Here is a 26,398-nt window from a genome sequence, read left to right on the forward strand (position 1 = left end):
TCTTCTTCTCTTCGTTCTCTTCGTCTCTGCGGCGGACTCTTCTCTTCTTCCTCTTTCTGTGTCTTCCTCCAATTTACAATTCAAACTCCGACCCCTCTTCTACCCTTTCTAACGAAAATCCTTTTCGGCGTCTCCTGCGAATTCATCTCTTTCCGTCTTTGGGGGTTGCTCCTTTGACAGTGCTTGCAGCAAATTGAGAAGGAAAATGAGTGCCAAGGATAGTAAGTCCGGTTCTGGGAATATATTCGTAAGATGCATGAAGGCGCCCATTAGAGTTCTGTGCAAGGCCAGGGATTTGTACGTGAGAAGCATGACGAATTGTGCTGGTAATATGAATAACAGCATGTACCCTTCGACTCTTCCAAAGAGCTTCAGCGTGGCTTCTTCCAGAGCCAGCGACGAAGAAGACCTCCGGGAGGTGATGAGGATGGTGTCTCAGAGGAGCCAGAGAGAGAAGTCTGGGACTCTCTCTCAGCCTACTGTCATGGGAGCCCAGGGATTGCCCAAGAGTTTCAGCGTTGGAATCGGTAGAATCGATGAAGATAAGCCTTGTAACTTCCAGGAGGATTTCAAGACGAACACGGATGTGTTGTATCCTCGCAGCAGAAGCTATGCAGTAACCAAGAGAAGAACTGGGATGTTGATTGCCTAGTAAGGGAATCTTCTCTCTTTCTCCCACTCTCGCTGTCCTCTTCTCTCCCAGAACCCATTCTTCTGCTTGTTTTGTTCAAGTGTTTGTAAAAATCTTTGCATGTTTTCGGATTGAAGTGAATTAATTACAAATCTTTCATAGGAATATGTTGTATTAGTTTCTGCAACTTTTTTCGATTTTCATTTGAGGTTCAAATGAGAAACAAGGATTGCCTGATTTGAGCTTTCATTCTTCCGAGTTCTACTGCAGCCCCTCATATCTTTCTTCTCCAATTCTCATCCTCTCCAAGAACATCGCCATATTTGCTTTATTTAAACCAGTGGATTCTGGGTTTGTTTTATTTTAGTAATTGGAATAAAGGTTTATCGATTAGAAAAAGGGGAATCCCTGGACTAGAAACATAATCATCTCAGTAACACTTCCAGAATAATATATTAAACAACAAAAAGTAGTTCGAACCTATACATCCATTCAGCTTAATCAAAAGCTTGATCATCTAATCACCCACAGGAGGAGCTTCCTCCAGATCGAAAGTGGAAGCCATTACCGAATAAATTTAGTTAAATTGCATCGAGTGAGGGATTTAACAATAGTAGACGGAGGGGTCAGTTGCGATTGGATAGGCCAAATATGCGAATAATCTATTCTGTCTTCCTCATACCAAGCCTGTCAGCAGCACTAGTTTTCTTGTAGAATTGCCACCATGACGAAACAAGTCACTCATTCTTTCAGTAGCAGATGTGACACGGCGATTTGTTCTTCCTGGGATGGATGGAAACTGGGACGAGAAAACCAAACTAGCCTATCGTAGTGTCTGTATTGGTATCTGTTATCCACGCATGGTTGGTTTTTCTTCCAGCATTTATCCTCGAACATAAAAACATTATCATCTTTAGAAGTTCAAATTTCATTCACCGGTTTAAGATCAGAAATTCTCAGTTCACCTCTGCCTCTCCAGCTCCAGTTTCTGGCATTAGTTCCCATTAACACATAATTTTCACCTTAAAATAATTAGTCCAAGTTACAAAAAACATTTCAACTAATATTTATCCTGGGTGAATTATAAGATTGTACCTTCAAAAAAATAATAGAAATACATATCAAAATGACAATGAGTTGAAATTTTCACCTTTAGTAACTAATAACCGATCTACTTGGAATTAGCGGTGGCACTAAGTTAAACCGGCTCGCAAATCGTTCAAACCGTTCAAGCAAGTTCGATGGTACCAAGGTCATCACAATATTCTCTTTATTTATTTTCGTTTTTTTTTAAATTTTAAATGTATGTTAGAACTCGAACTCAAACTCAAACAGGGTTAAAATTTGTGAGCTCAAATTTGATTCAAATTTTAGGCTGAGGCTGAGCTTGATTCCAATTTTAAACTTGAGGTTGAACTCAAATTTGAAGTATTCATGTCGAGAGCAAGTTCGTCGGATATTTACAGGAGCGATCTTGGCTCGATCGGATGTCTCCCCTAACTTGAATTATTAGCTTTTACAGGTTATACTCTTTTTTTTTTTTTCTCTGCAGTCCAGAGTTTGTGTCTGGCTGTTGTTGGTTCCTAAGGAATCAGGAAAGCACCACCTCACTGCAAGTTTGGTGGGTTATTTATGATAATCACAGTAGTTCCCATTCTTGACCTGAAAAGAAGAAGAGGTGTCAGTTCCATGTACCGAATTAAGTTGGGAGCAAGGTCTCCGAGAGGGAGTCCCCACAGCGTGAAGTCGTCTCTCTCCTCCATGTTACATGCAATAAATCGTGAACATATCCCCCAACCACCAACCCTTGTGAAAAGACACCGTCGGAGCTGAGTGTTTACTTTAGCCCTCTGCGTTCGGCTATGCGATGCCGGACGAGACGGTTGATTACGATCGATGATTCTGTATTATTGAAGCGAATGCCAATTTTTTTTTATTGAATTCTGTCGCTTGCGCCAATTGTAAAGGCTAAAGAGGAAAAAAGGGGTTGAGTTGGTGGGATAAGCATCAAATCACTTTCGAGTTTTGGATAGTTGAGGCAAAATATACGGCGAGAGGGGTCGGGTAGAGAGAGGACTCGATGGGCGGAGAGAGGGCGGAAGTTGGGTGAATCGATGGGCGGGCACTGGGTTCTCAGGCTTACAGCTGGTCCTGGAATTTGATTCCAGGAACTACTTTGGGGGCAACGCGAATGGCTTTTCGTGCCATGTGCTTCTGAGTCTTTCTCCTTCTCCACCGCTCAACTCGTCTCTTATTTATACAATTAAAATAATTAAAAATATATTTTAAAAATTATTTATTATTTATATATTCTTGTTGATCTTATTTTTGAGGTTTTTTTATTAATTTTTAATGATAAAATTTTAATTAACAGAATTGTGGCAAATGCAAAATTGGAGTAAGAGAGTTACAAAGTTCCTCCACTTTGCTACCAAGTGATACATAATCCTTTTTTTAGTAATCTAAACCTAATTATCAACTTTGTTGGTTGATTTCACTAGATCTTGAATTTTTTTTTAAAAAACTTGCTCTGTAGTTGTTTATTGTCTTGCCACAAACTTCAACTACTCCTTTCTTATTCATCGATTAAGTCATGTGTTTTAATCGTATTTTTTGACTCATCGAATTTATTTTCAACTCAGACAAGATGGATTAGGTAAGTCGAGTGGCAAGGAAGGACTCCGCATCCCTTTTGACTCGAGTTTGGTCACTCAGACCTCCGCATCCTGATCCCACTTGGTTGTTCCAGTTTGAATTTTCATGTATTTGAGTTGGGTTTTAAGTCGAAAAACCATAGTTTTAATCTATTTTTTTTATGTAAGATGTTGTTGATTGAAGTGGATGTTAATCAATATTTATTAATTGTTTAGTTGATAGGCTAGTAATAAGTTTTATTTAAATAGATATAAAAGGAGTGACATAAAAGTATCTACTTAGATGCATGACTACCTCTAGTCTTTAATCATACAAATAATCATATAGAAGAAAGACTAACCCAAAAAATCACATTTAGGTCAACATAACTATGAAGTAGGGGTTGTGGATAAACATTCCTAACCTGATCAATAAGTAGGCTTGATTTGGATAACTTGGTTTATTTTCACTTACTTGCACTTAGACCCTATGTTAATGAATTACCTTTATGGTGCTCATTATTATACAAAGGACCGACAAGGGAAGAAAAATAAGTAAAATTTTAAAGAGTATAAGTGAAACTTTTATAGAGAGGAGACGAACAAAGTTGATAATCCAATCTCATCATGGTTTCAAACGAGGAAACGATGACAGGTAACATTTCCTTTTCCTCAGTTGCTCCTGGACATCTCTACCTTGATCAACAAAATACCACAAAATTGTCGTGGCTAATATCTTTTTTCGAATTTCTTTTGAAAAATATATCATTAAAATGTTCAAATTTAAAATTGAGCATGCACATTTGCATTGAAAACAAAATTAAACACAATATCTAACAATATAGTCTGGTGAAGATTAGTTGTCCACGTTTTACCTCCTCTCCTATTTCTAATCTAAGTCAAAGTGTTCCACCTTCTCCATATGAACTAAGAAAATGTTTGCCACCCCCCACCAACAACAGAAAAGGGTCATCCCTCCCATTTCTACCTAGAGGGGGTGTAGCGTCCCCTCCTCATGAATGTTGTGGAAACGAGAGTAAGCATTGTCACTCCCTTTTAAACAAATTGGATCAACCAACCAGGACTTACCGATAGTTTCAAAATGAGCGCCTTACCTTTTTGCTAGCACTTTTCTAGAAAATATTGGATTTTCATGACATATAAATTTTTATGAACCTTTCAACGAATGTAAATTTCATATTATTTAATTTATCGTAGGTTATTAGTCCTTGGTTGACTCTTGGTGCTTTGGACTCATTGTCAATGCAAATGAGCTATTTCTCCTCTACTTAGATTCCTTCTCAAATAGAGAAAAAAATGAGAAAGGGAAAGGCTTCCTCCAAGATCAAAGATGGATTTATGAAAAAAAAATCGAAAAATAAAAATTCAAGTAACATCATCATTTACTTGACTTTAATCTTTTAAATTACAACGACTAATGGTAAAACAATATTTAAGCACTTAGATTTTTTAAGAATATTAATTTTAAGTTGTTGCATGTCAAAGGCTATACACTCTATGGACAACTAAGCCTCACACTTAGCTCACAATGGTGAAGTAGTTAAAGACATGTCAAATTATTTAAAAGAAAACATGCCTCAAACTACCCCCCTTTGTTTGCTAAGGAGGTTGTGGGTAGGGGAAGAAGGCCTTGCCCTCTTCCTCCATTTGGACCTTGTTGTTCACTAGTTAAAAGTTTTTGTGGCTATTATTTAGATCCTATTTTGATTGGAGTTTGAAATTGTAGATATTATTTGAAATATTGAATATCTAACAATGGATTCAGTATGATATTGTTCAATCTCTCTCAAGGTATGCTCTTGGTTCAATCTCTCTCAACCCCCTCTCTAAGTGTTTCTCTCTTTGAGCCCCTCTTCCCTTTTCCCTCAGCCCTCTCTCTTTCTCTCTTCATATCCCATCCTCTTTCTCTCACTTCTCTTTGTTTGTACTTATTTGTTTTTCTCCTCTTTGCCACTTCTCTCTCTCTCTAAGCCCCTTACGTAAAAAAACAGGTCTAGTAACACATATTCCTAATCCTAAATGGAGTGTAACGATATATGGATCAACATAGTATTTTTGTACATACAACATAACCCTATTTCAATCTAGTCTAGGATGGAATGAATTTTTAATTTGATAATCAAATTGATTCCATGATTATAAGTTCATAACCTCATCCTATTCTCATTTTGGGCAAAATAAATGTACTATTTTTTTATTCTATTTAGTAAGTGAGATCTTAAACTTAGAAATAAACCCCTTAACCTAAAAAGGGTATCTTGAGCAATTGCAATAAGTGGGTTCATTGAGATTCCTAGTATAATAGATGTTGTCACATCTACATTTATACTCGGTTAAATCCCGGAGATCTTATATAATTTCGCAAGAGAGGGGTTGTTTCTTGGTATTATTCAATCATTAATAACTTGATTATTTTTAGATATTAGTGGATAGAAACAACACTCGTTAGGAGTCCTGGTGAAACCAAGAAATATAGGCATGTTTACAGACCACACGAGAATAAATGAAGTTTTTTGAAAAAAAAAACTACTAGTGGAGGAAGACCTCCTAAGGGTATGAGGCATATGGCTAAAGAAAAAGCCAAAAAAGGATCTTTTCATGTATAATCTTGCATAATCTCGAATGTTATCAGCTCCGGTATATAGACCAAAGAAGACAATATGAGCAAATGTTTCTAGGTTCATAGTGATGTAGAACAACATTAAAAACTTGTTCCGAAGATGACATTATTGTGCATACTATTAGATAACTTTTGACCATCTTTAGACATTATAAACTTGTTACAATATTTTTTAATTTAAAATAATTATATGTTTTTATTATTTATTTTTATTTAATTATCCATTTGTCTATTTACTTAGCTAGTAATTGGGTAAATCAATAGAGTTGAATACCTTAAAAAGTAATCGGATGGAATAGATATGAAACGATGTATGAATATTCTGTTTTATCTATATATCTTTTACACCCCTGTGTTTGGTGCCATGCCAGTTGTAAAACTTTGTGTAGGTGAAAGTTCATGTATAGGTCTAAGCTAGTGTGCTTAGTGAGCTATTGAAATCTCATTGTAAGTGTAGGTTAGTATAGCTTAGGTAGCTATTGGAGAATCCATTTGTGAGTCTAAGCTATATGAATAGTTTGTTCTTGTAGTGTGAAGGTGGACATTATATTTTGGCTACTCTAACCTATTGAGTGATACAAGTCCTTTTGTGGGTAACATTATTATTGGCCAGAAGGCAATTTGATGTAAGTGCCACTTGGTAACCTCGGTATAGTAGAACTCCAAGGTGCAAAATTTGTAATGTGTGGAGACGGTCGTAAAATCACTTTGTTTCTTATATATTTATAATTTAAACTATTATCTGTGCTTGAATTTTGATTGTAAAATCAATTTTACACATGGATAATTTCAAAATATAAAATACAATAAATTAATTATTTTTTTTAAAATTTGGGTGAAAGCTTCCATGTTTAGATTTGGGTGAAAGCTTTCATGCTTAGAATTTGCATAAATTTAATTTTTAATTGGCTGAATATTGCTTCGCATCTATTTTAGACAATTCCTATATTTCTATATTATTAAATATTATATAAAACTGATTACACTCGATGGCCACCCTCTCCTTCCCTCTATTTCCGTTCTCCTCGTCCTTGCTCAAGAACCAGACTATAATCAGACCATGACGCCTTAAAATCGACGCTTCCCTAGCTCTTTCTGCAAAATTTTCATTCCTGGTAACGTAACCCAATGGTAGTATTCTCATCGGCAGCAGCTAGAGCCATCAATGTTTCGGGCATTGACAACTCATCGGACTCGGATGAAGAGCCGGGAGAAGTGATTGAGTCTGCACCTCCACTAAATGTCGGAGAAGAACGAGAGATTAACAAGTCGGGTATGAAGAAAAAGCTCGTAAGGAAAGGCCGTGGTTGGGAAAGTCCTGCGTTCGGTGACGAGGTTACTGGTACTGTAAAAGGAGATGGTTTACTTTTTATAATTTCGGCTTCGTTTTTTAATCGATAAGACGGTCTTGGGCGTGGCATTTTGCCCTGATTTTAGATGTTTTTTAAGCTTGGCACTTGGGCTGCGACTGAACCCGGAGACAGTCGTCTTAGTCCGACTTTGGTATTATTTCCGTTACTGTGAGTGAATTTTGTTGCCAGTTGTCTTGAAAGATGAAAATATCTTTCTGGGGACGTTGATTCACTGAAGGGCTCTCATGGAATCCAGAACTCAGGGATGACTAGGTGGTTCTGCGGGGTTTGTATGACTAAAAGTTAGAAAATTGACCCTTTTGTTGATGAGATGATGTTTTGGTTCTTGAAAGTTTAGATATTTGACAATATAGATAGTTTAGCGTCATTTTTGGTGTTATTTGAGGTACTGGGAAAAGTTCCATCTGTATTGACAAGGTTTAAACTCCTTATAGTTTATTTGATTTCCATGAAGTGATGAGAGGAAAGAAAAAGAAAAACTGACAAATTATTTACTCTTGGGCGCTCCAGATATAGAGAGATTAATGAACTTAAAATCATTTTATGTCTGGCTTGGATGATAATGTTAAATTTCAAAAAATCAATTATCTTTTTTCTTTTGGTTTGTTGTCTTCAGGTTTTTAATAATTCCCTCTATTCTATAGACATTCCATGGGTCAAAATAATGGAATGGGAAGGGACAAGAAGAAATTCAGCAAGTTCAATACATGGATGTTGACCAGAAATGGGTTCTGGTGTTTGGAATTTGATGTACATATAAATTTTAAGAGCAGCTAGTATTGAGAATATAAGATAAACAATACAAGATGAAAGGTTTAGAAACAGATTTGTTTATGTATGCAGTTTTAATACTTGTTCTAAATCAAATTACATTTCAATGGAAAATGTGAAAAGAGAAACTTTGAGACTCAGTTATTCATGTTACTCAATTTCCTAGAAGGAGATCTGATTGCCTGCTTTGCCTTGATAACGATTAGTTTCCTGACTGCAGTTCATTATGTGGGTGCTTCTCTTGATGGAGCCACAGTCTTTTCCACCAAGGATAGAGGAGAGCCCCTCACTATTAAGCTTGGGCATGGTGAGATTTCACTTTCAGTTATTTTCCTTAGTTTCCCTTTTGTGTCTTCTTCCCTGTGAATCTGAAATTCTTTCTGCTAATAAATTTGTGGTTGTTAGGTGACATTGCAAAAGGGTTGGATGATGGAATAATTACCATGAAGATTGGAGAAACGGCACTGTTCACATTACCTTTTGATCGAGATGGTGGAGTCGTAGGGGGAGAAAGCAATCCATCCTTGGTTAGGCAATTTGAGGTTGAACTCATTTCCTGGATACCTGTTACAGATATTTGCAAGGATGGTGGAATTATAAAAAGATTGTTGTCAAAAGGGTATAGAGATGAACAACCAGATGATCTTGATGAAGTTACAGGTATATTGAAGGAAACTTCTGTTATAATCACTAATATTCATGAAATTCATCCCAGACATCTTGGGTCAGATGAGAGATTTGGTTTCAATCTAATGGCTGGTTGGTTTATTGTTCACTCAGTTAAGTATGAGGCTAAACTAGCTGATGGATATATTGTTGCTAGATCTCCTGTGGAAGGATTTGAATTTTACATCAAAGATGGTAATGTTGATGAATTCATCTGGCATGGATTTCAATATCTCTCTCTGTCAATATTTTTAACAATTTGAAAAGTTTCTAATGATTGATTGATTGGATTCAGGTCACTTATGCCCAGCATTACCGAAAGTTCTGAAGACCATGACAAGGGGAGAAAAGGCTGCAGTAACTGTTCAACCTCAGTGTATGTGTCATTGTTTTATTTGTTATTTTTTCTTGTATCTTGCATGTTTTGATATTTATTACCATTAATAATGTTAATGTTGGTCTAGGTGCATCCCAAAATAACTAACTGAAGCTAGGACAACTTTTCCTTTCAGAAAAACCACAGGATTTTCCTGACCTTAACTTATGTGGGATTATTCCCATCAATACTCTCCCTCAAATCCAGGCCTAAACTAGGGGCTTACAAGGGCTGGGATCATTGTGGGTTTTCAAAATCCTGACCCGACCCTGAAAGGTCAACTCCAAAACCTGTCCCCACAAAAGCCTCTGATGGAGGTTGGAAATCTTAGCCCATACTCACTGTTCACAAACTTCCTACCCCATCTCCTGCATTGATATCATGTTAATATCAGGTCTAGGTCTATCCAAAATGACCGATCAAAGTTAGGAGACCTTCCCAACCAATAACCTCATGATTTTCCCTGACAATAACTTATGTTGGATTATTCCTACTAACAAATACATTTTAATAAACCTGTTCGTTTGAGTAGCTCATTCGAACTGATACTTAGTTGAGCGACTTGGAGCTATGTAAGTACCTAGGATTATCCCTCTTGTAGGCTCATATATCCTAAGTTTCCCTCCCATACTCCTCATGTCTTCATATCTGAACTTTGTTGAATTTATGAAAAAGAGAAATACTTCAATGACATGTTATAATTTGAGTATATGAGCCTCTACTTATAATAGATGAAACTAGTAGAATCCAATTACAATTAAACTACCCTTGTCCCAATTACACCCAAAGTTGAACATCAAAAGATAAGTCATAGAACAATTGAACAATTGAACATAAATAAAATACCTTTAACCTCTTCTGTGACACCTCCTCCTGCGAGACTCCTCCATAATAATTTTGGCTCTGTGAGACTTTTTGCTATGAGAGTCATGTAAGACTTTTTCTTACTTACTCTTCATCACTCCCCCTCAAACTGGAGTTTATAACAGTTTGCAATGAAAAGGAGTTTTCAATTTTACTTCTTCATCTACTTGTCCCCCTCAAGCTGGGGATAAAAAAAACATAGAGACCCAAATGTGGGAGAAATCACTTCTAGATATGACAAAACTCCATACACCAGTCAAAACGGTCATAGTCTAAAATACACTCCGCTCAATTTTAAAGGTGAAAAAACTGCCCAACTTTAGGGCTTAACAAAGAGACAACCCACTTTTTAAGGGTAGCTCAAACACAAATCACCTCTTGGGTGAAGAACAAAAGACTTGACTCAAGCTGGATGTTGGGCATACTCCTATACTTTTTAGGTAGTGGGTCTAAACATTGCTCTACTGAAGAAATACTTGAGGAAAACAACTTTAACCGAAAGGAAGCGACTATGGAACACTCATACTTCCAAAGTGATCTTTTTTTTTTTTTGAAAACTAGGGGAGACTATAATTGTAGAACTTAATAAACTTGACCAAGTATAAATTTTTTGGGGTGACTACAATTTTTTTAGACTTATCTATGCAGAAGATACACAACCAAATGACAAAAATACAAAACTTGAAAACATCATCGAAGCAAGATATTGTATACCTTGACTGAACACATCATGGAGTGATTAAGTTTGACAAAAAACTCTCTGATTAGAAGAGAAACTTTGCTAAACAACTCAGATTTTAGGAGAAAATAAAATTCAATTCACGTCAATGCATGGAGAGATAATAGGAGAGAAAATAGGAAAAAAAAAGAGATTTTTGGTAGAACTGACATTTGGCACTTCTGATATCGATATCTCCAAACATATAGCTCAGAATCACAAACGGTTTGTTGCTCAAGAAACTAGGCTCAAAGAGCTTTAAATTGATACCTAATTTGACATAAAAAGATTCGTTCTTGAATCTTTTATGACCTCTTGATCGTCTCGTTCTGTCGCTTGACCCTTGCCGACTCCGATGCTAATATCTTTTTAAATATAGATCAGATTGACATGAAATTTTCTCTTTTTGAAACTAGACTTCGATATGTTTCATCCAAGTATTAAAATATGCATCTTTTGAGAGAGAAAAATCTGATTGATTTCAGACTCTGTAATCTGGGAGAACTGAGTACTCTTTCTTCTTTGGCTAGCATGACCATTGACCCTTGTGAAATTGATATCTCTCTCTAGAAAGCTTAGATTGAGAATTGGTTTGATAAAGTAGAAAATAGACTTAATTTTTAAAAAAAGGTAGAAAATAGACTTACAGATCTTTCTTTTGACATATAAATCTTCATATAAAGTCTTGTTCTTAATGGCTTAAACGGCTCGAAAAGTGAAACTTTCTGTTGTTGTTCGAACCTCTCGCGCGATCTAACCTTTGTTGATTCAAAAATCAATTTATCTTTATATGAAACTCTGATTCCCAAAATTCTTTTTGCGTTGGGAAGTAGACTCGAAGATCTTTTTGTCAATATATACTTTGCAATATGAACAGTTCAGTATGGAGGTGCAAACGCCAAGAAAACAACGGGTATTGGGATAGGAAAAAAAAGTAAAAAGATAGAATACGAACCTAAACTACTAGAGATGATAGATCAGAAAAAGGATCACATTATTTTTGTGGGTTGACCAAGTCAACTCATAGAACCTGCTTTGATACCATGTTGCATTTCTGGAAAAGAGAAATACTTCAATGGCATGTTGTAATTTGAGTACATGAGCCTCTATTTATAATTGAGGAGACTAAAAGAATCCAATTACAATTAAACTACCCTTGTCCCAATTACACCCAAAGTTAAATACTAAAAGATAAGTCCTAGAACAATTAAATAACTGAACATAAATAGACAACTAATATAACTAAAACACCTTTAATCGAGACTCTTTTGTGAGACTTCTACAAGACTACCATAATAATTTTGGCTCTGTAAAACTTCTTGTTTTGGGAGTCATGTAAAACTTTTTCATACCCACTCTTCAACAAACGTCATGATTTATTTACATGCAAAATTAATGCTTGCCATGTGTTTCAGATGCTTTTGGAGAGCAGGGGATGGACACTAACAATGAGTTCTCTTCAGTACCCTCAAGTGCTACATTATACATTGACATTGAGTTGGTATCTTTCAAGCCAGTTATCGATGTTACAGGTGACTCAAAAATCTTGAAAAAGATTTTAAATGAGGGAGAAGGCATAAGACACCCAAATGAAGGATCAACTGTCTCTGGTCTGTGTAGTGGATCTTTCTTTGCTATTATCTAAGGATTTTTTTAAAAACTGCAAGCTGAAGCAATCTTAATCCTTCTCTAGTTAGGTATACTGGCCTGCTGGATGATGGGACAATTTTTGAGAAGAAAGGTTTTGAAGATGGAGCTCCCTTTCAGTTTGTCATAGATGAAGGTCAGGGACATTACCATTATTTTCGGGTACTGATGTAGTAGTTGTCAGTTGATCACGTGTAAATACTCACATTTACAACCTTAAAGAAAAATGAACTAGAGCTTTGTGTATTGGCTTAAATTGTCTTAGTCAATCGTTGACATGACAGTTTTTTTTTCTTGAGTTTCTCATTTTATTCATACTTTGATGAATTTGCTTAATTACAAGGGCCTGAGTTTTTTTCTTGAGTTTCTTTTCTTGTTGTATTTTCTTATTGTTTGAGCACCATTATGATGTATAGGGCCATCCGCAGTCTGTGCAGACCCTTTGTATAGTTAGCTGTAGATGAGATGAGCGGTTGGATACTAACAAAATAAGCAGATCAGTTGTCTTTTGTTCATTAGATGTGAAGAATTTGTCCTTCTACCTTTTCTTTTTTAGTTGATAAGATGGGTTTTTTTCTACCTTAACCATCAAATTTATATTCTTGACATGAGATATCATGAATTTTCTAGTGAATGATATTTTTGGTGGGTTTCTCACCCATGATGGGACCATTTGATGTTGGTAACTCAAGTTCTTACCCATATGCCATGCCCATGGTTATCTAATTGAGTTCGTCATACGATTATGAGTCTTGTTTGTAACCATGTTTTAATATTCACTCAGACCATTCATGTGGTAAATTCATTCTCCTGAGACCTGTACCTCTTACATGGGCTGCTTGAGCTTTACTACTTGGGTGCCCTTCTCCGATTGTTTGCATGTGTTGGAGAAGTACTTGTAAATGGATTTAATGTTTTACCAAACCTTTTTTTATGTTTTTAATCTCTAGAACAAGTAGTTGCCGCATTAGACAAGGCAGCTGCAACCATGAAGAAGGGGGAGAAATCAGTTGTGACGGTTAAACCTGAGCTCGGGTTTGGAAATAAGGAAGTTAAGCAGGAGCTAGCTGTTATCCCTGCATCCTCAACTGTGATTTACGAAGTTGAAATGGTTGATTTTACCAAGGTGATGGCTCAAACCTGGTGAAGTGGTACAGCACTATGTTGCATGGATACGACCATATTTTTCTTGAGTTTCTTATCTGATATCCAATGTCTGTCATATGAATAATAGTTTGTTTGATATATTTCTTCTAATTTCACAGGAGAAAGAACCATTTGAGATGGATAGTCTAGAGAGAGTTGAGGCTGCTGAAAAGAAGAAAGAAGAAGGCAACAAATTCTTCAAGAGTGGGAATTATTGGCAAGCTGCCAAAAGATATGTCAAGGTACTTCAGAAGTCCTTTCTACTTTTGTCTATTTGTGAAGATTAGATATAGTTTCTGTTTATATTTCAGGCTGCAGATTATGTCAGTGAAGATAAAGATTACGGTGATGAGGTTCAGAAGCAAGCAAAGTCTTTAAGAGTCTCTTGCTGGCTCAACCATGCTGCTTGCAGTCTGAAACTAAATGATTTTCCGGAAGTTGTCAAATTGTGTTCGAAGGTATAGAAATGTAGAAAGGTGTCAATGAAGGTTGAACCATATTTCTTTATTTCCTTGATTAATAGGGTTCATTTTCAGGTGTTAGATGTTGAGTCTCACAACATCAAAGCATTGTTTAGGAGAGCCCAGGCCTTTATGGAACTGTCTGACTTGAACTTGACAGAGTTGGACATCAAGAAAGCCCTTGAAGTTGATCCAGATAATAGGTTTGCTTGTATTATTATGATGACCGCTTCTCTGACCAATTTTTAATCTGGAAATATGACTGATGTTCTGCATAATATATAATTCATTTGCAGGGAGGTGAAATCATTACTGAAAATGCTAAAACAACGTAAAGTGGAAAGCAATAAGAAGGATGCAAAGTTATATTCTAATATGTTTTCACAGATGAAGGAGACAGAAATGGAATCCAAGGTGATGTCATTTTACAATCAATAGTGCCTGATGGAGTTTTGGTGCGAACTAAATGCTTTGTGGACATACTTAGAAGGCATACTTGTACAGTAAGTTGCAATCTGAAATAACTGCAAATTCTTGTGCAGAAACTGAAGATAGAAAGCACTCATACAGAGAAAGAGGAGGGACATGAAAGACTGGACGTGGAGAAAAGTGAGGTTATTGCTGCTACCAAGTAGTATTGTTCTATGCCACTCTGTATACATGTTAACTAAGGGTTATTTTTTTTTTTTTTTTCTGTGCTTTTCATTGTAAAATGTAAAAATTGAAGGGTCGAAGGCTGTTCAGTGTGTTTCCACACGTTCAGGGTGGAACCACTGAAACTGAAAAATTAGGGTCTAAAAGCTTAGTCCGTTCTAGTCGAATAAAGTACCAAAAGATTTCGTTGAGGCCAATATAGGAAAACACAGGCTTTTTTACTAGACCAGACCCTTTTTTTCATGTATTTCTCAAACCATTCTTCTTATTAAAAGAAGAGAAATTGGAACTCATGGACAATTACAACTATTTCACTATCCTATTAACGGGTCAATTAAAAGAAGAAGTCTGAGAGAAATACAAGAACTTCTCATAGAGCCTCACTGTCGATATTTTTTATGCAAATTGGGGTGCCTTCAAGGATATGATCCTGCGGTTATTCCCATTGAAAATGTATCGTTAAGCTTTTCATACATGAAGTATGAAGTCTGTGTTATTCTTTAACAAGATATATGATGATAATATAAAGACTACAAGAAGAAAAATCCTATAGATCGCCTTCCCTGAGTCAGGCGGCCATAACCACTCCCAAAATAGCTCCAGAGTGACTGCTCCCCTTCTTCTATATCTACAGTAAAGTGACAATCAAATGTTAAATTAGCCTCTCAGTAAAACCAAAACACAAACAGGTACCAGGCATTACCATTCGATATTTCTTGAACAAGGACTGGAATAATCGTGCCAGCGTATGAATCACCAGCAACGTACAGTGAATTTGAGACAAACATTGAACGGTCATGCAGCCACTGCATCACATGAAGTATGGTTCATCAAATACTTTGTTTGCCACCTTTCCTATGAACTGGCGTACTAGTTTATGAGAATCTAGATTGTTTAGTTTATGGCGATTAGTTTTAGCTTATTTCATGTGTGGTTATGTACAAGCTTAGACTTCCTGGGTGCGATTTTTGAGTTAGAATGAAGATCAATGATTGCCCAGCCTCTTGAGACCTAAAACTTGTGAAAAACGTTCAGGTGTTTGGGGAATTGCTACTGGCGAAATACGAAAAGGAAAAACAGTACTTAATATGTGAATATAACTGTAACATGGTAGATAACAGCCTATGATAGATCAAAACACATGAGGTGTAGAACATAGTGGCTAAGATCATTTCAAAGGGTATGCCAAAGATGAGAAAAAAATGAGGTAGTAATTTCAAGAAATCATCTTGGCATGATTTCCAACTTTGTTTATATCGCGAGAGATACCTTTTCCTTGAATGAACTTTAGTATCCAACCAAAGGAAACCCAAAGAAAACTTGGTTAATGGATATGAAATTAGGGCCGATGCAAATTTATTAGAAGCAAAGAAGACAAAGTTCTTCAAAAAAAAAAAAAAAAGATTCAAATGGAATAAACAAGAGAACATGTTATGTCTATAGAAAATCTAAACACTTTGCAAAACTCTACGAACATCTGGAGGATAAGTTAAAGAGACAAGGTGAAAACATGTCTTGTTAGGCAAACATGATCATAAGAACTAAATCAATTGGACCTGACGACAAGTTAGTAATTTCTAACTTTGAGTTAAATGTGATGTTCAATTCCACTAATTGGTAGATTGGCACTAGCCATATTTGTTATAACTTTTCATCTTATGTTCCTATCAAGAGGTCGGGACCACAAGTAACTCTTGTAACACAACTTATAGGAGAAGAAGTAAAATTTAGCGTTTATTCCATTGGCAACAAACAACATCGGATGTTGAGCTACCCGAAAGGGTTGAACAATCTATCGACTTTGATGTTTGAGGAAAATAAAAGCAATCATCAACCAACTAAAATTGGAATTGTTGAGAGCAGCTATGGTAAAAGCTATTTTCATAAGAAAAGTTATGTTAACGAGTCGGTTCATGAACTGACAAGCCGAGCTTGGAAAATCTCGAGTATGGTTTCCAATACCTAACGAACCCTATTCTAAATTTGAGTTCGAGTTGAACTCAAGTAAAAACTAACTTGAACCAAGCTCGAGCGGTTTGCGAATTAGTTTGACTTAGTGCTACCCCTAGTTTTGTTCCAACTCCATTGGAGGCGGGTATTGAATAAGAAGAATGAATAATTTTTTAATGTTTTACATTCATAAATACTTGTAGATAAGATTTTACATAATAAATATTATCACTAAGAGGAGTTTATATTGTTTTAGAGTTATAATCTCAGACAATCTCAAATTCTATCGGCTTTATCTTTATCTCTATCATGCCCCCGCAAGATGCAGCTTCGAGAGGAGAGTCCAATCTTGGTCTTCAAAAAGAGGAAGCGTGCTCGTGGAAGCGGTTTAGTGAAAGCATCTGCTAACTGATAAGTAGAGGAAACATGAGTTACCTGAAGAGCACCACTCTGAATTTGTTCTTGAATGAAGTGGTAATCCAAAGTTATATATTTCATGCGCAAGTGAAAGGCTGGATTGGAGCACAAATTTATAGCACCGATATTGTCACAATAAAGCACTGGTTGTCATAGAAGAAGAACACCAAGTTCAATGAAAAGAGAGTAGATCCAACGGATCTCAATTGCAGTGGTTGCAATAGATTGATATTCCGCCTCAATAGAGGATCGACCCACAATTTGTTGCTTCTTAGAATTCAAAGAGATAGAATTGCGACCTAAGTAAATAATATAGGCAATGGTGGAAATGAAATCATCATTGTTTCCTACCAAGTCAACATCAGATACGCATGAAGAGACAAAGAATATTGTTGATGTATTACGATACCATGATCTAGAGTTCCACAAAGATAGCGCAACAATCCCTTAACATCATCCCAATGATCAATAGTAGGGCTATGCATAAATTGAGATAACTTATTTACCACATAAGCAATATCAGGGCGAGTAAGAGACAAGTATTGCAGACTCCAACAATAGTCCAATATTCAGATGCATTAGAGAGTGTCGTGCCAAACTCAAGTGTGAGTGTAGATGATGTGGCAAAGGGTGTAGTTATAGGCTTTGCATTTGTCATGCGTGTATGAGCAAGGAAATTAGAGATATACAACGTTGAGACATAAGTAGTCCTTGAGAATGAGGAACAACTTCAATTCCAAGAAAGTAATTTAAGGAGCCAATATCCTTGAGTGAAAATCTCTAAGCAAGAACGCCATAGCTTGATCATTGTCTCCTATAATAGTGATGTCATCCACATGGATCTGAATATACAACACAATTGTACTTGTATGAGAGAAAAATAGATAGGAGTCTGCATGAGAGTTGGTGAAGCCAGAGATAATGAGAAACTGATTCAACTCATGATACCAAGCACAAGGAGCTCGCTTGAGACCATAGATAACCTTGCAAAGTTTATAGACATGATGAGATGATCACGATTAACAAAGCCCGGTGGTTGTGCCATAAAGACATCCTCAGATAGAGAACCTTGGAGAAAAGAATTATTGACAACCAGTTGTAAAAGTGATCGGCCATGACTTACTACAAGGCTAAGAATAATGCGAATAGTGGTAGATTTGACAACATGACTAAAGGTTTCATGATAATCAACCATAGGGCATTGGTGTAACCCTTTGACAACTAAACGAGCCTTGTACCTATCAATTGAGCCATCAGAGAGATATATAGAATGAAAAATCCATTCGCAACCAACTAGATGCTGTGAGGTATCCGAGGGAATAAATTCTCATGTCTCATTTTGAACAAGAGCATCATACTCATCAGACATAACCTGACACTATTTGGGATCAGTGAGAGCTTGAGTTACGGTTGTTGGTTCATGGTTGGTAGATGCAGGGAGTTAGGTTGTGAGGTTTAGTTTTTGGATGACCTTGTAAATGTTGTTCTTGGATCTGGTGACAATAACACGGGGAGGGGAGGAAGTAGGTAGGGATGATGGGTGTGGTCGGCCGATGTTTGAGTGTGGTTAAGTGTTAGAGTGGGGTGTGGTGGTGGAGGCGGGTTAGGTGCGAGGTCGTGAATGGAGATTGCAGAGGGTGCATAGATCGAAGTTGTGGTTGATGTGCTGATAACCAGAAGTAAGGATACAGATGAACACCAGTGGGAGAGTCTGTCAGACGAGGGATGATCGATGTGAGATTGAAGTGTTGTGAAAGAGAAGATAGACTCAACGAATTTAATATGATGCGACACATAAAAACGAGAGGTAGTCAATTCAAGACATAAATAAGCACTTTGAGTGGTAGAATACCCTAAAAAACACAAGGAGAAGAACATGGAGTGAGTTAATGGGAGAAGTATGACCGAAGTCACGAATAACATAGACAACCAAAAATGCGGAGTTTAGAGTAGTTAGGAGGAGTGCCAAAATTTTTGGCATATGATGAAAGAAGATTAAACGTGGGTGTAGATAAACGGTTGATGAGATAGATAATAGTAGAGAAGGCATATGGCCAGTACGAAAGATGTATGGAGGCATGAGAAAGAAGAGACGAACCTATTTCGAAAATATGGTGATGTCATCATTCAGAATATCCATTGTATTCAGGTGTATGTAAAGGAGACATAAGATGAGAGATGTCATTGGTCGTTAGAAAGATGACATTGCTTTGTATTCTCCCCTATTATCAAAATAGAGTGTCTTGATCCGTTTACCAAAGAAGTTTTCAACCAGATATTTAAATCGGATAAATGTATAAAAACATGTATTTTTGTTTGAGAGGGTAAAACCAAATATATTTTGTAAAATGATCAACAAAAATGATATAATATTTGAAATCATCAATAGAATGAATTAGAGAGGTCCTGACATATGAGAATACAATATCAAGAGGGGAAGAAGAGACAAGGGTGGAGAGAGAAAATGGTAATTTGTGACTTTTATTGCATTGAAAAGATTTATAATTAAAATTAAAATTCAGAGGGTGCAATAAATCTAACTGAAAGGTGGACACGATGTGCCAGAAAATTGTAGATGATGGATGACCTAAACGATGATGTCATACAGACAAAGTGGTATGTTTGAGTTATTCCTGATCTGTTTGATGTGACCACACGAAGGCCGAGCATAACCAGAGTATTTCGGGCTTCATGAGAGGTTCTTGATTGAGTGATAAGTGGAATGAGAGATGGTATGAGAGAATCGACAAGAGCACCAAAAATCAGCTTATCATGACGAAACCATGCAAGGTATTCGGGATTGGGAGCAACAAGATTATTGACTGTCTTTGTGGCTAAAGGCGTAGGATAAGAACCAACAATGAATTTGTAGAGATCATAACCAATAAGAATAACTTTCATCTAAAGCTTCTAGCAAAGATAATTGGTGGATATGAGTTTGACATAACTGTGAATGTTGAGTACTGTAAGAGGTTTGGTTGAGTCATGGGCATCGAGAATAGTGGTTTGAGTATCTTCAAGAGTCATGAGGCATCTAGGGAGGAGGAACTAGGCTACAATTAGAAAAAAGCCTGGGAGGCATTTGAGTTGCCATGGTCCCATTGGCCTGAGGATCATTGCCGTTAGGAATTGTAGGGGTTCCACCTGCAAACAAGTTGTGAAGTACATTTTTTCTTCCTTGTAGTAGGATTGTACGCAACTTGAATTTGCTCTTTATGTATTCATTTTAACAAAGGGAAACACATCTTAGAATTTGATGTATAAGATTGATCCAACTTGAAGCTTATATCAGAAAGCCACTAGCATAAATCTCTTAGGGGGGAAAATGATGTGAGATGTGCCAGTGTTTCTGGATGCTCAATCATATGTATTATGTCTGAATTTGGAATAGTAATATACTGAGTCTTACCTATTTAAGATATATTGTATCAGAACATTTTGATCAATTCCCTAAAGTTCACCATTAAATTTTAGGCCATCACAAAAGATGTTTTAGGCCCTGAACCTGAATTGATTCCTCTTCCTCCGTTGGAAGGAGTAATCTACATAGATTTGTAACCAAAGAAGTGATTCATCCTCTTTGTTGGCCGGAATAATCTATTTAGAATTTTAACCAAAGAAGTAATTCATCCTTTTCCTCGCTTGGAAGAAATTTGTTAATCAAACCAAAGCCATAAATTATTTATTTTCATAATAATCAATTTACTATTCTACTGTTAATGGTTTATTTGTTTTTTATTTTACTATTTATATGATAATTTTAATTTTTTAGTATTTATAAAATTCGTTAATTGTTTATTGTCATACAATGTATATTGATCACTATTTATGGTCTATTTTAGTTTTGTTGCTGCTATTTATTCTTCAGAATTAAAATTACTTAATAATTGTTATATCAATATTAATATATTCTATTCCAATGTTTAATCATATAGTTTATATGATATTGAGCAAAAATACATATGAAATTGCAATGGAATAGAACAGTGCTCTTGTTTCTATTCATCCTTCTTTTTCAGAGCTTCAGGGGCTTATACGCCAGGCATGCCTGAGCCATGCAAGGGCTTCCGTGTCTCCCACTTCTCCTTGTTTGTCAAAGAAATCGTCTCTGTATTGCATAAACTGAAGTCGCTTTGGAAGCAATATGTCAATGGCAATCTCAGTTATCCCTTCAAATACCTAACTGGAATATGGCTCCAGTGAAGAGTTTCTCTGAGAATTTGTCCCAGTGGAAGATACTTCCACGTAAATGACAAGTCCCACCGTCTGTATCCACAACACTGACCGCCCAGTAACGACTGATTGAGGCACAGTCAAGAATTCGTGATGATTTTTTCTTTATTATTTTTATAGAGAAAGTGACCGCAACCATGCCCAGAGAAAACAGATTGCCGGAACCTCAACAAATCGTCTCTAAACAGTCTTTCAGGTTCTCAGTTGAACTGCGAAAATATGGCAGTTTCTAAACACACTCCTGTAGAATTTCCTTCCGTGGCTCTGTGGCTGGTTGCATCTCTATTCTTACTCTCATGGGAAGCCAACGACGCCAAAAAATTCTCTTCGAATATCGTTAAACACCTTCCAGGCTTTCAGGGGCCACTTCCCTTCAATATGGAAACTGGGTAAGCTTTGTCTTCCTCTTGAATCTCGTCTACATGCCACACTCCGAGCTGCTGGTCATCTAACTATATGGATTCAGATACGTGGGTGTAGGAGACTCGGACGAATTTCAGCTGTTTTACTACTTTGTAGAATCTGAGAGTAATCCGAAGATGGATCCTCTCCTTGTATGGCTGACAGGCGGCCCCGGCTGCTCTGCCTTGTCTGGATTTCTCTTCGAAATCGGTAAGCCTCCATAGAAACTCCAGCAGCTAGGAAACCATTTGATCATTTGCCTTTTCCTTTTTATTCTTTTTCCGTCCCTAGCCTCAACTGACGAATTGATCATTGATATAGAACGTCTATTACAGTTTCAATTGACGAACTGTTCATCTATTTTGTTTTTTTTTTCACATTGTGATCCTTTCCTTGTCGGTAAATCTTTTTATCAGATACCCTTATCATCATCTACAGAAGCTTACCAGTGTGACACTGAAGCCTCTTCTTTTTCAGTTTTTTTTTTTTTTTTAATTTATTTTTCTGTGAATTCCAAACAGGACCTTTTCTCCTTCTCACTTTTTTACTTTCAATATCTGATATAGAAAAGAAAAGTAACCGGAATCAAATCCAAGTATCCTTACAAGTATGTCTAATATAATATTAAAATTTAACCACAGGAATAAAAGTATGAACTAAGAAACCTTTATATTGTTTTCATAACATTAGGAAAATCATAAGACAAGTAGACATACATGTGAAGTGGAAAACCCAAAATTATCTTGCTTCCTTCCAAGAGGTAACTTAATGGAATGAACCCATGAATTTCTTTGAGATTTCTTGATTCATATGAGACCTACATGAATGGATAACCTTGACTCCGTCTCAATGCAATGCCTCCATATTCGCGGAAAGGAAGAAAATTATCTGAAACCTCAGGTTAGGGACAACAATATGTATAGATTTAAAACAGGAAAAAATAATCTAAATGAAACATAGCAAATAGAGCAATGGAGTGAGAGATTATTTAATTGCAAAAAAACAGGCCGCGGCTGTATCGTCTGTTTTTTCGTCTGTCGTTATTTGTTATGGAATCCAGCAGATCAATAGTGGGTGATGAATACTGACAAGATAAGATGTCTGCTATATTGTCTGATGTTCAGAACACCCAGAAATTTCTTACGTAAAACGATTCTAGCTTGGACTGTAACAGCCATGAATGAGATTGATTGCATGACCTTCGGAAGAAATGCAAAAGAAAAAACCAAAGGTGAAAGTGAAAGGGGAAAGCACTATTGAGCCGTGATGTAATATCCTTCCTAGTGTGGTCACCTCAAACAAAGTAGTTTTGTTTATTCATAAAAGGATTTTTTTTCTACTCTGATTAGATTAGTTTACCGTCAAAGACTCAAAGACAAGTAAAATCCAAATTCCAATTTATCAGTGCTAATTACGTTCACTGTGTAGGTCCTTTGAATGTCAAGACAGTGCAGTATGATGGGAGTTTGCCATCTCTAACCTTTAACCCAAATTCTTGGACCCAGGTATGGAATATTTCAAAAACCCTCTGAAGCCAAAAACTCGAGCCTTTTTAACGTTGATGCACTTGTCAGGTCGCCAACGTCATTTTTCTAGATCAACCAGTTGGCACTGGATTTTCATATGCAAGCATAAGCAATTACAGCATGGGGGACACTAAAGCAGCTCAACTAGTACACCAGTTCATAAGAAAGGTGGTAAAAGAAGAACTTTTTGAAGAATCATATATGTAGAATGAACAAGCAGAAGTGATTACATTATTTTCACTGGGCTTTTGTGATGCAGTGGCTGAATGACCATCCATTGTTTTCCTCAAATCCACTGTATATTACGGGTGATTCATACTCTGGCATAATTGTTCCAATTATTGTTCAAGAAATATCGAATGGTAGTGCCGGGTACCTGTTTGTGTTTTTGTTTCGTAAGAGGCTCATTTAACATTTGGTTGTCATATTACTGTAGGTATAGAAACAGGGGAGCAGCCACTCCTTAACCTCAAGGTATGTTCCATCCATGCCCAAAGTGCAGCACTTTCGTGAGGATATTGTAGCTTTAGAGCTGCATAAAGAGTCTGGCTTTGACTGTCTGGCTCTGTGAAGAGGAGCTTTAGGAGTTTTCTTCTTGCAGTCTTTATCTTATTCTCATAAATCTATGTAAGAGCTAATGCAATCTTCTGCGTGTGTGAAAGAATGATTGAGCTAATGCTGTCACTGGGAATAACTGCAGGGTTATATCCTCGGAAATCCTGTTACAGATTCGAAGTACGACTCAGGTTCACAAGTGCCATATATGCATGGTATGGCACTCATCTCAGATGAACTATATGAGGTATAGTTTAAAAAACTTACAGAATGTAAGCATTATCTAGTCTGTCCCTATTCTTTCTTTGTCATAGGAGCATGGAGAAGTGGAGGTAGATAATTCTTCAATATCACCAGTGAGGCTCTTATCAAGACTTCACAATGTTCTGCAGGTAGCCAAGAGAAGTTGTGGAGGAGACTACACAAATCCTGGAAATCTGAATTGTGCAAAAGCTCTTGGAGCAGTGCACATGGTGAAACTACGTTTGTTTCTCTCAGTCTTGTTCAGTGGCCCTGGGACAGATGGGTTAATAATAGAATCTTCAATTTTTTTTGGCATTTCAGTGCTTTACAGGATTAAATACAGGTCATATTTTGGAACCTTTGTGTGCCTTTGCTGCTAGAAAACCAGTACAAATGCTAGTAGGCAGGCGCTCCCTTTATGAGAATCTTGAAGAAGACCCCATTCCTGACATTAATTGTAGGGTAATCTCTATATCTTTCTTTTGGCAATTTAGCACAATATCATCAAAGATCTATCTATTAATCAAATTGCCAATGTGAATTCTATTTACAGACGTATGGCTATATGCTCTCTTCTCATTGGGCCAACAATGACACTGTTCAACAAGCCCTGAACATCCGCAAGGTATTGGGGTTTGGCGCTATGAATTCCCCTTCTGCATTATATTCTACAAATGTGTTCAGTTGATGCAAAGCCTAGTCACACTTTGACTTGGGGTTTTCTCTATAGTAACTGCTTGAGCCCCTGTTTTTACTTGTTTTTTTAAAAAAAAATTCTCATTTTTTAATTCGATCAGGGATCAATAAGAGAATGGCAAAGGTGTAACTATTTCATTACTTACAAGAGTGACGTACCCAGTTCACTAGAATACCATCAGAAGTTGAGTAGCAAAGGTTATCGAGCTTTAGTGTACAGGTATTTTCAGCTTACTCAATTATCTTCTAAGACTTGAATGCTTTCTCTATTGACTTATATCTTAAATCCTTTCAGTGGAGATCATGACATAACATGCCCATATTTGGGTACACAAGCATGGATAAGAGATCTCAATTTTTCCATAGTCAGTGACTGGCGATCATGGTGGGTCACTGGCCAAGTTGCAGGGTGAGACTCAAACCTTACATGAGCCAAAATTAACTTCTAAAATGTATTCCGGTTCTTGATTCAATTACGAGCACGCATGTTTTTTTCAGATACACAAGGACGTACTCGAACAACATGACATTTGCAACTGTTAAGGTAATATAATCTGTCACTAATGGCCTGTTTGGTATACTTTTGTGAGCTGTTTTATTTGAAAATGTTTTGTACTGAAAGAAATCCAGGAAGCTAATTTGCAGAGAATAGAAAAATATCTTTTTGACATGTTCCGATACATTTTACGTAGGGAGGAGGACATACAGCTCCAGAATACAGACCTAAAGAGTGCTTTGAGATGATCCAGAGATGGGTATTTGACAATCCTCTGTAGCAGTGGACCATTATAGATAAAGAATAAGAATAAAGTCTCCAGTCCATTTGTTGCAAAAATGATCAATTTTAAGATGCATTAAATTTATGAATCTCACAGTTATACCACCTATCAGTTTCTTATTGATTTGCTTGATTTATAAAAGTAAAATGAAACTTCATGGAAACCTGCTCTTTGTGAGGTTGGTTGTAAAATTGTTGAAGTACTTCAAATCTACAATGTCATATTGAAGTTTCAAGGATTTATATATTGTATATCAACAAGATTTTTAAGGAAACTATGAAAAGTGTCAAAATTTTATAACTACCAAGTCTCTATATTAGGACAACCGGTGTGGTTACACAGGAAGCCACTCTGACTGACCTGCAAGGCAGGGGTGGGATTAAAACTATACCTAAAGGGGTTTCATTAGTCTATTTGGAACCCCATGGAAAAGAAAAGAAAAATAAAATGAGAATTTGACCATTATTGTTCTAAAAAATAGTTAGTGAAAAGAAGAAATTGATTATTATCTCATTTTTGTTAACTTTAGTTAGGAATAATAATGGCCAAACTCCTATTTTCTTTTCTTTTCTTTTCTTTTCTTAGGGTTTCAAACAGACCCTAAGTCTCACGGTTTGTATCGCTAATATATAATTGAGTAAACTTTAGTTGTTATTTATGTAATGGAAGTAAAGATATAATTTTGCGATAATTAGCTCTAGCAATTAAATAGTATAAGGACCTTTACAATCCTTAACATTGATCGATTTGACGGTTTATCGAAGTAAAGGTTAAGAACAAAGGATAAATACATAGGGAGACGAATGGATCCCTCTCTCATAACACATGATTATTCACTTTACCTGTGATTATTGTTTTTGTTTTCACTTTAGGAGTTAAACTTAGATGAATCCCCAACCCTTAATTTAAACTTAATTCTCAATTTTTCTTGTGTGAGTGAGTAATTTATGTTAGATTTGGAATGTTACTAGTATTTCTTATAAAACCCCATTGGTGAATTATATTCTCATGTGCTC

General features: G+C 36.4%; 3 protein-coding genes across 4 annotated transcripts; all 3 read left to right on the forward strand.

Annotated features, from left to right (window-relative positions):
• Positions 1-846, forward strand: LOC137954024 (uncharacterized). The gene has a single exon (XM_068801608.1). It carries the CDS (start codon positions 206-208, stop codon positions 650-652), a length of 447 nt encoding a protein of 148 aa, XP_068657709.1. The 5' UTR covers positions 1-205; the 3' UTR covers positions 653-846.
• Positions 847-6,919: 6,073 nt separating this feature from the next.
• LOC137953321 (70 kDa peptidyl-prolyl isomerase-like) lies at positions 6,920-14,917 on the forward strand. 2 transcript variants are annotated; one of them, XM_068800662.1, is made up of 13 exons: positions 6,920-7,247; positions 8,270-8,356; positions 8,455-8,709; positions 8,830-8,910; positions 9,011-9,091; positions 12,089-12,283; positions 12,367-12,456; positions 13,271-13,446; positions 13,586-13,708; positions 13,778-13,924; positions 14,003-14,130; positions 14,224-14,341; positions 14,470-14,917. In XM_068800662.1, the coding sequence occupies exons 1-13, from the start codon at positions 7,034-7,036 to the stop codon at positions 14,560-14,562; spliced, it is 1,788 nt and encodes a 595-aa protein (XP_068656763.1). In that variant the 5' UTR covers positions 6,920-7,033; the 3' UTR covers positions 14,563-14,917. The 2 variants fall into 2 exon arrangements, with proteins under 2 accessions (XP_068656763.1, XP_068656764.1); XM_068800663.1 differs by having other exon boundaries at positions 14,224-14,382; positions 14,470-14,541.
• A 4,609-nt stretch (positions 14,918-19,526) lies between these two features.
• On the forward strand, positions 19,527-25,450 carry LOC137953624 (serine carboxypeptidase-like 2). The gene is made up of 17 exons (XM_068801068.1): positions 19,527-19,564; positions 19,789-19,920; positions 20,968-21,099; positions 21,505-21,570; positions 21,648-21,793; positions 23,012-23,088; positions 23,158-23,277; positions 23,369-23,471; positions 23,546-23,583; positions 23,810-23,911; positions 24,057-24,137; positions 24,229-24,369; positions 24,461-24,532; positions 24,705-24,823; positions 24,899-25,012; positions 25,102-25,147; positions 25,296-25,450. Exons 1-17 carry the CDS (start codon positions 19,527-19,529, stop codon positions 25,377-25,379), a joined length of 1,611 nt encoding a protein of 536 aa, XP_068657169.1. The 3' UTR covers positions 25,380-25,450.
• Positions 25,451-26,398: the final 948 nt, after the last annotated feature.

The sequence above is a fragment of the Aristolochia californica genome, unplaced genomic scaffold (assembly GCF_029961685.1).
Source record: "Aristolochia californica isolate CCGP_79_NKW_82.1479 unplaced genomic scaffold, dmAriCali1.0.hap1 SCAF_16, whole genome shotgun sequence".
Lineage (NCBI taxonomy): Eukaryota > Viridiplantae > Streptophyta > Magnoliopsida > Piperales > Aristolochiaceae > Aristolochia > Aristolochia californica.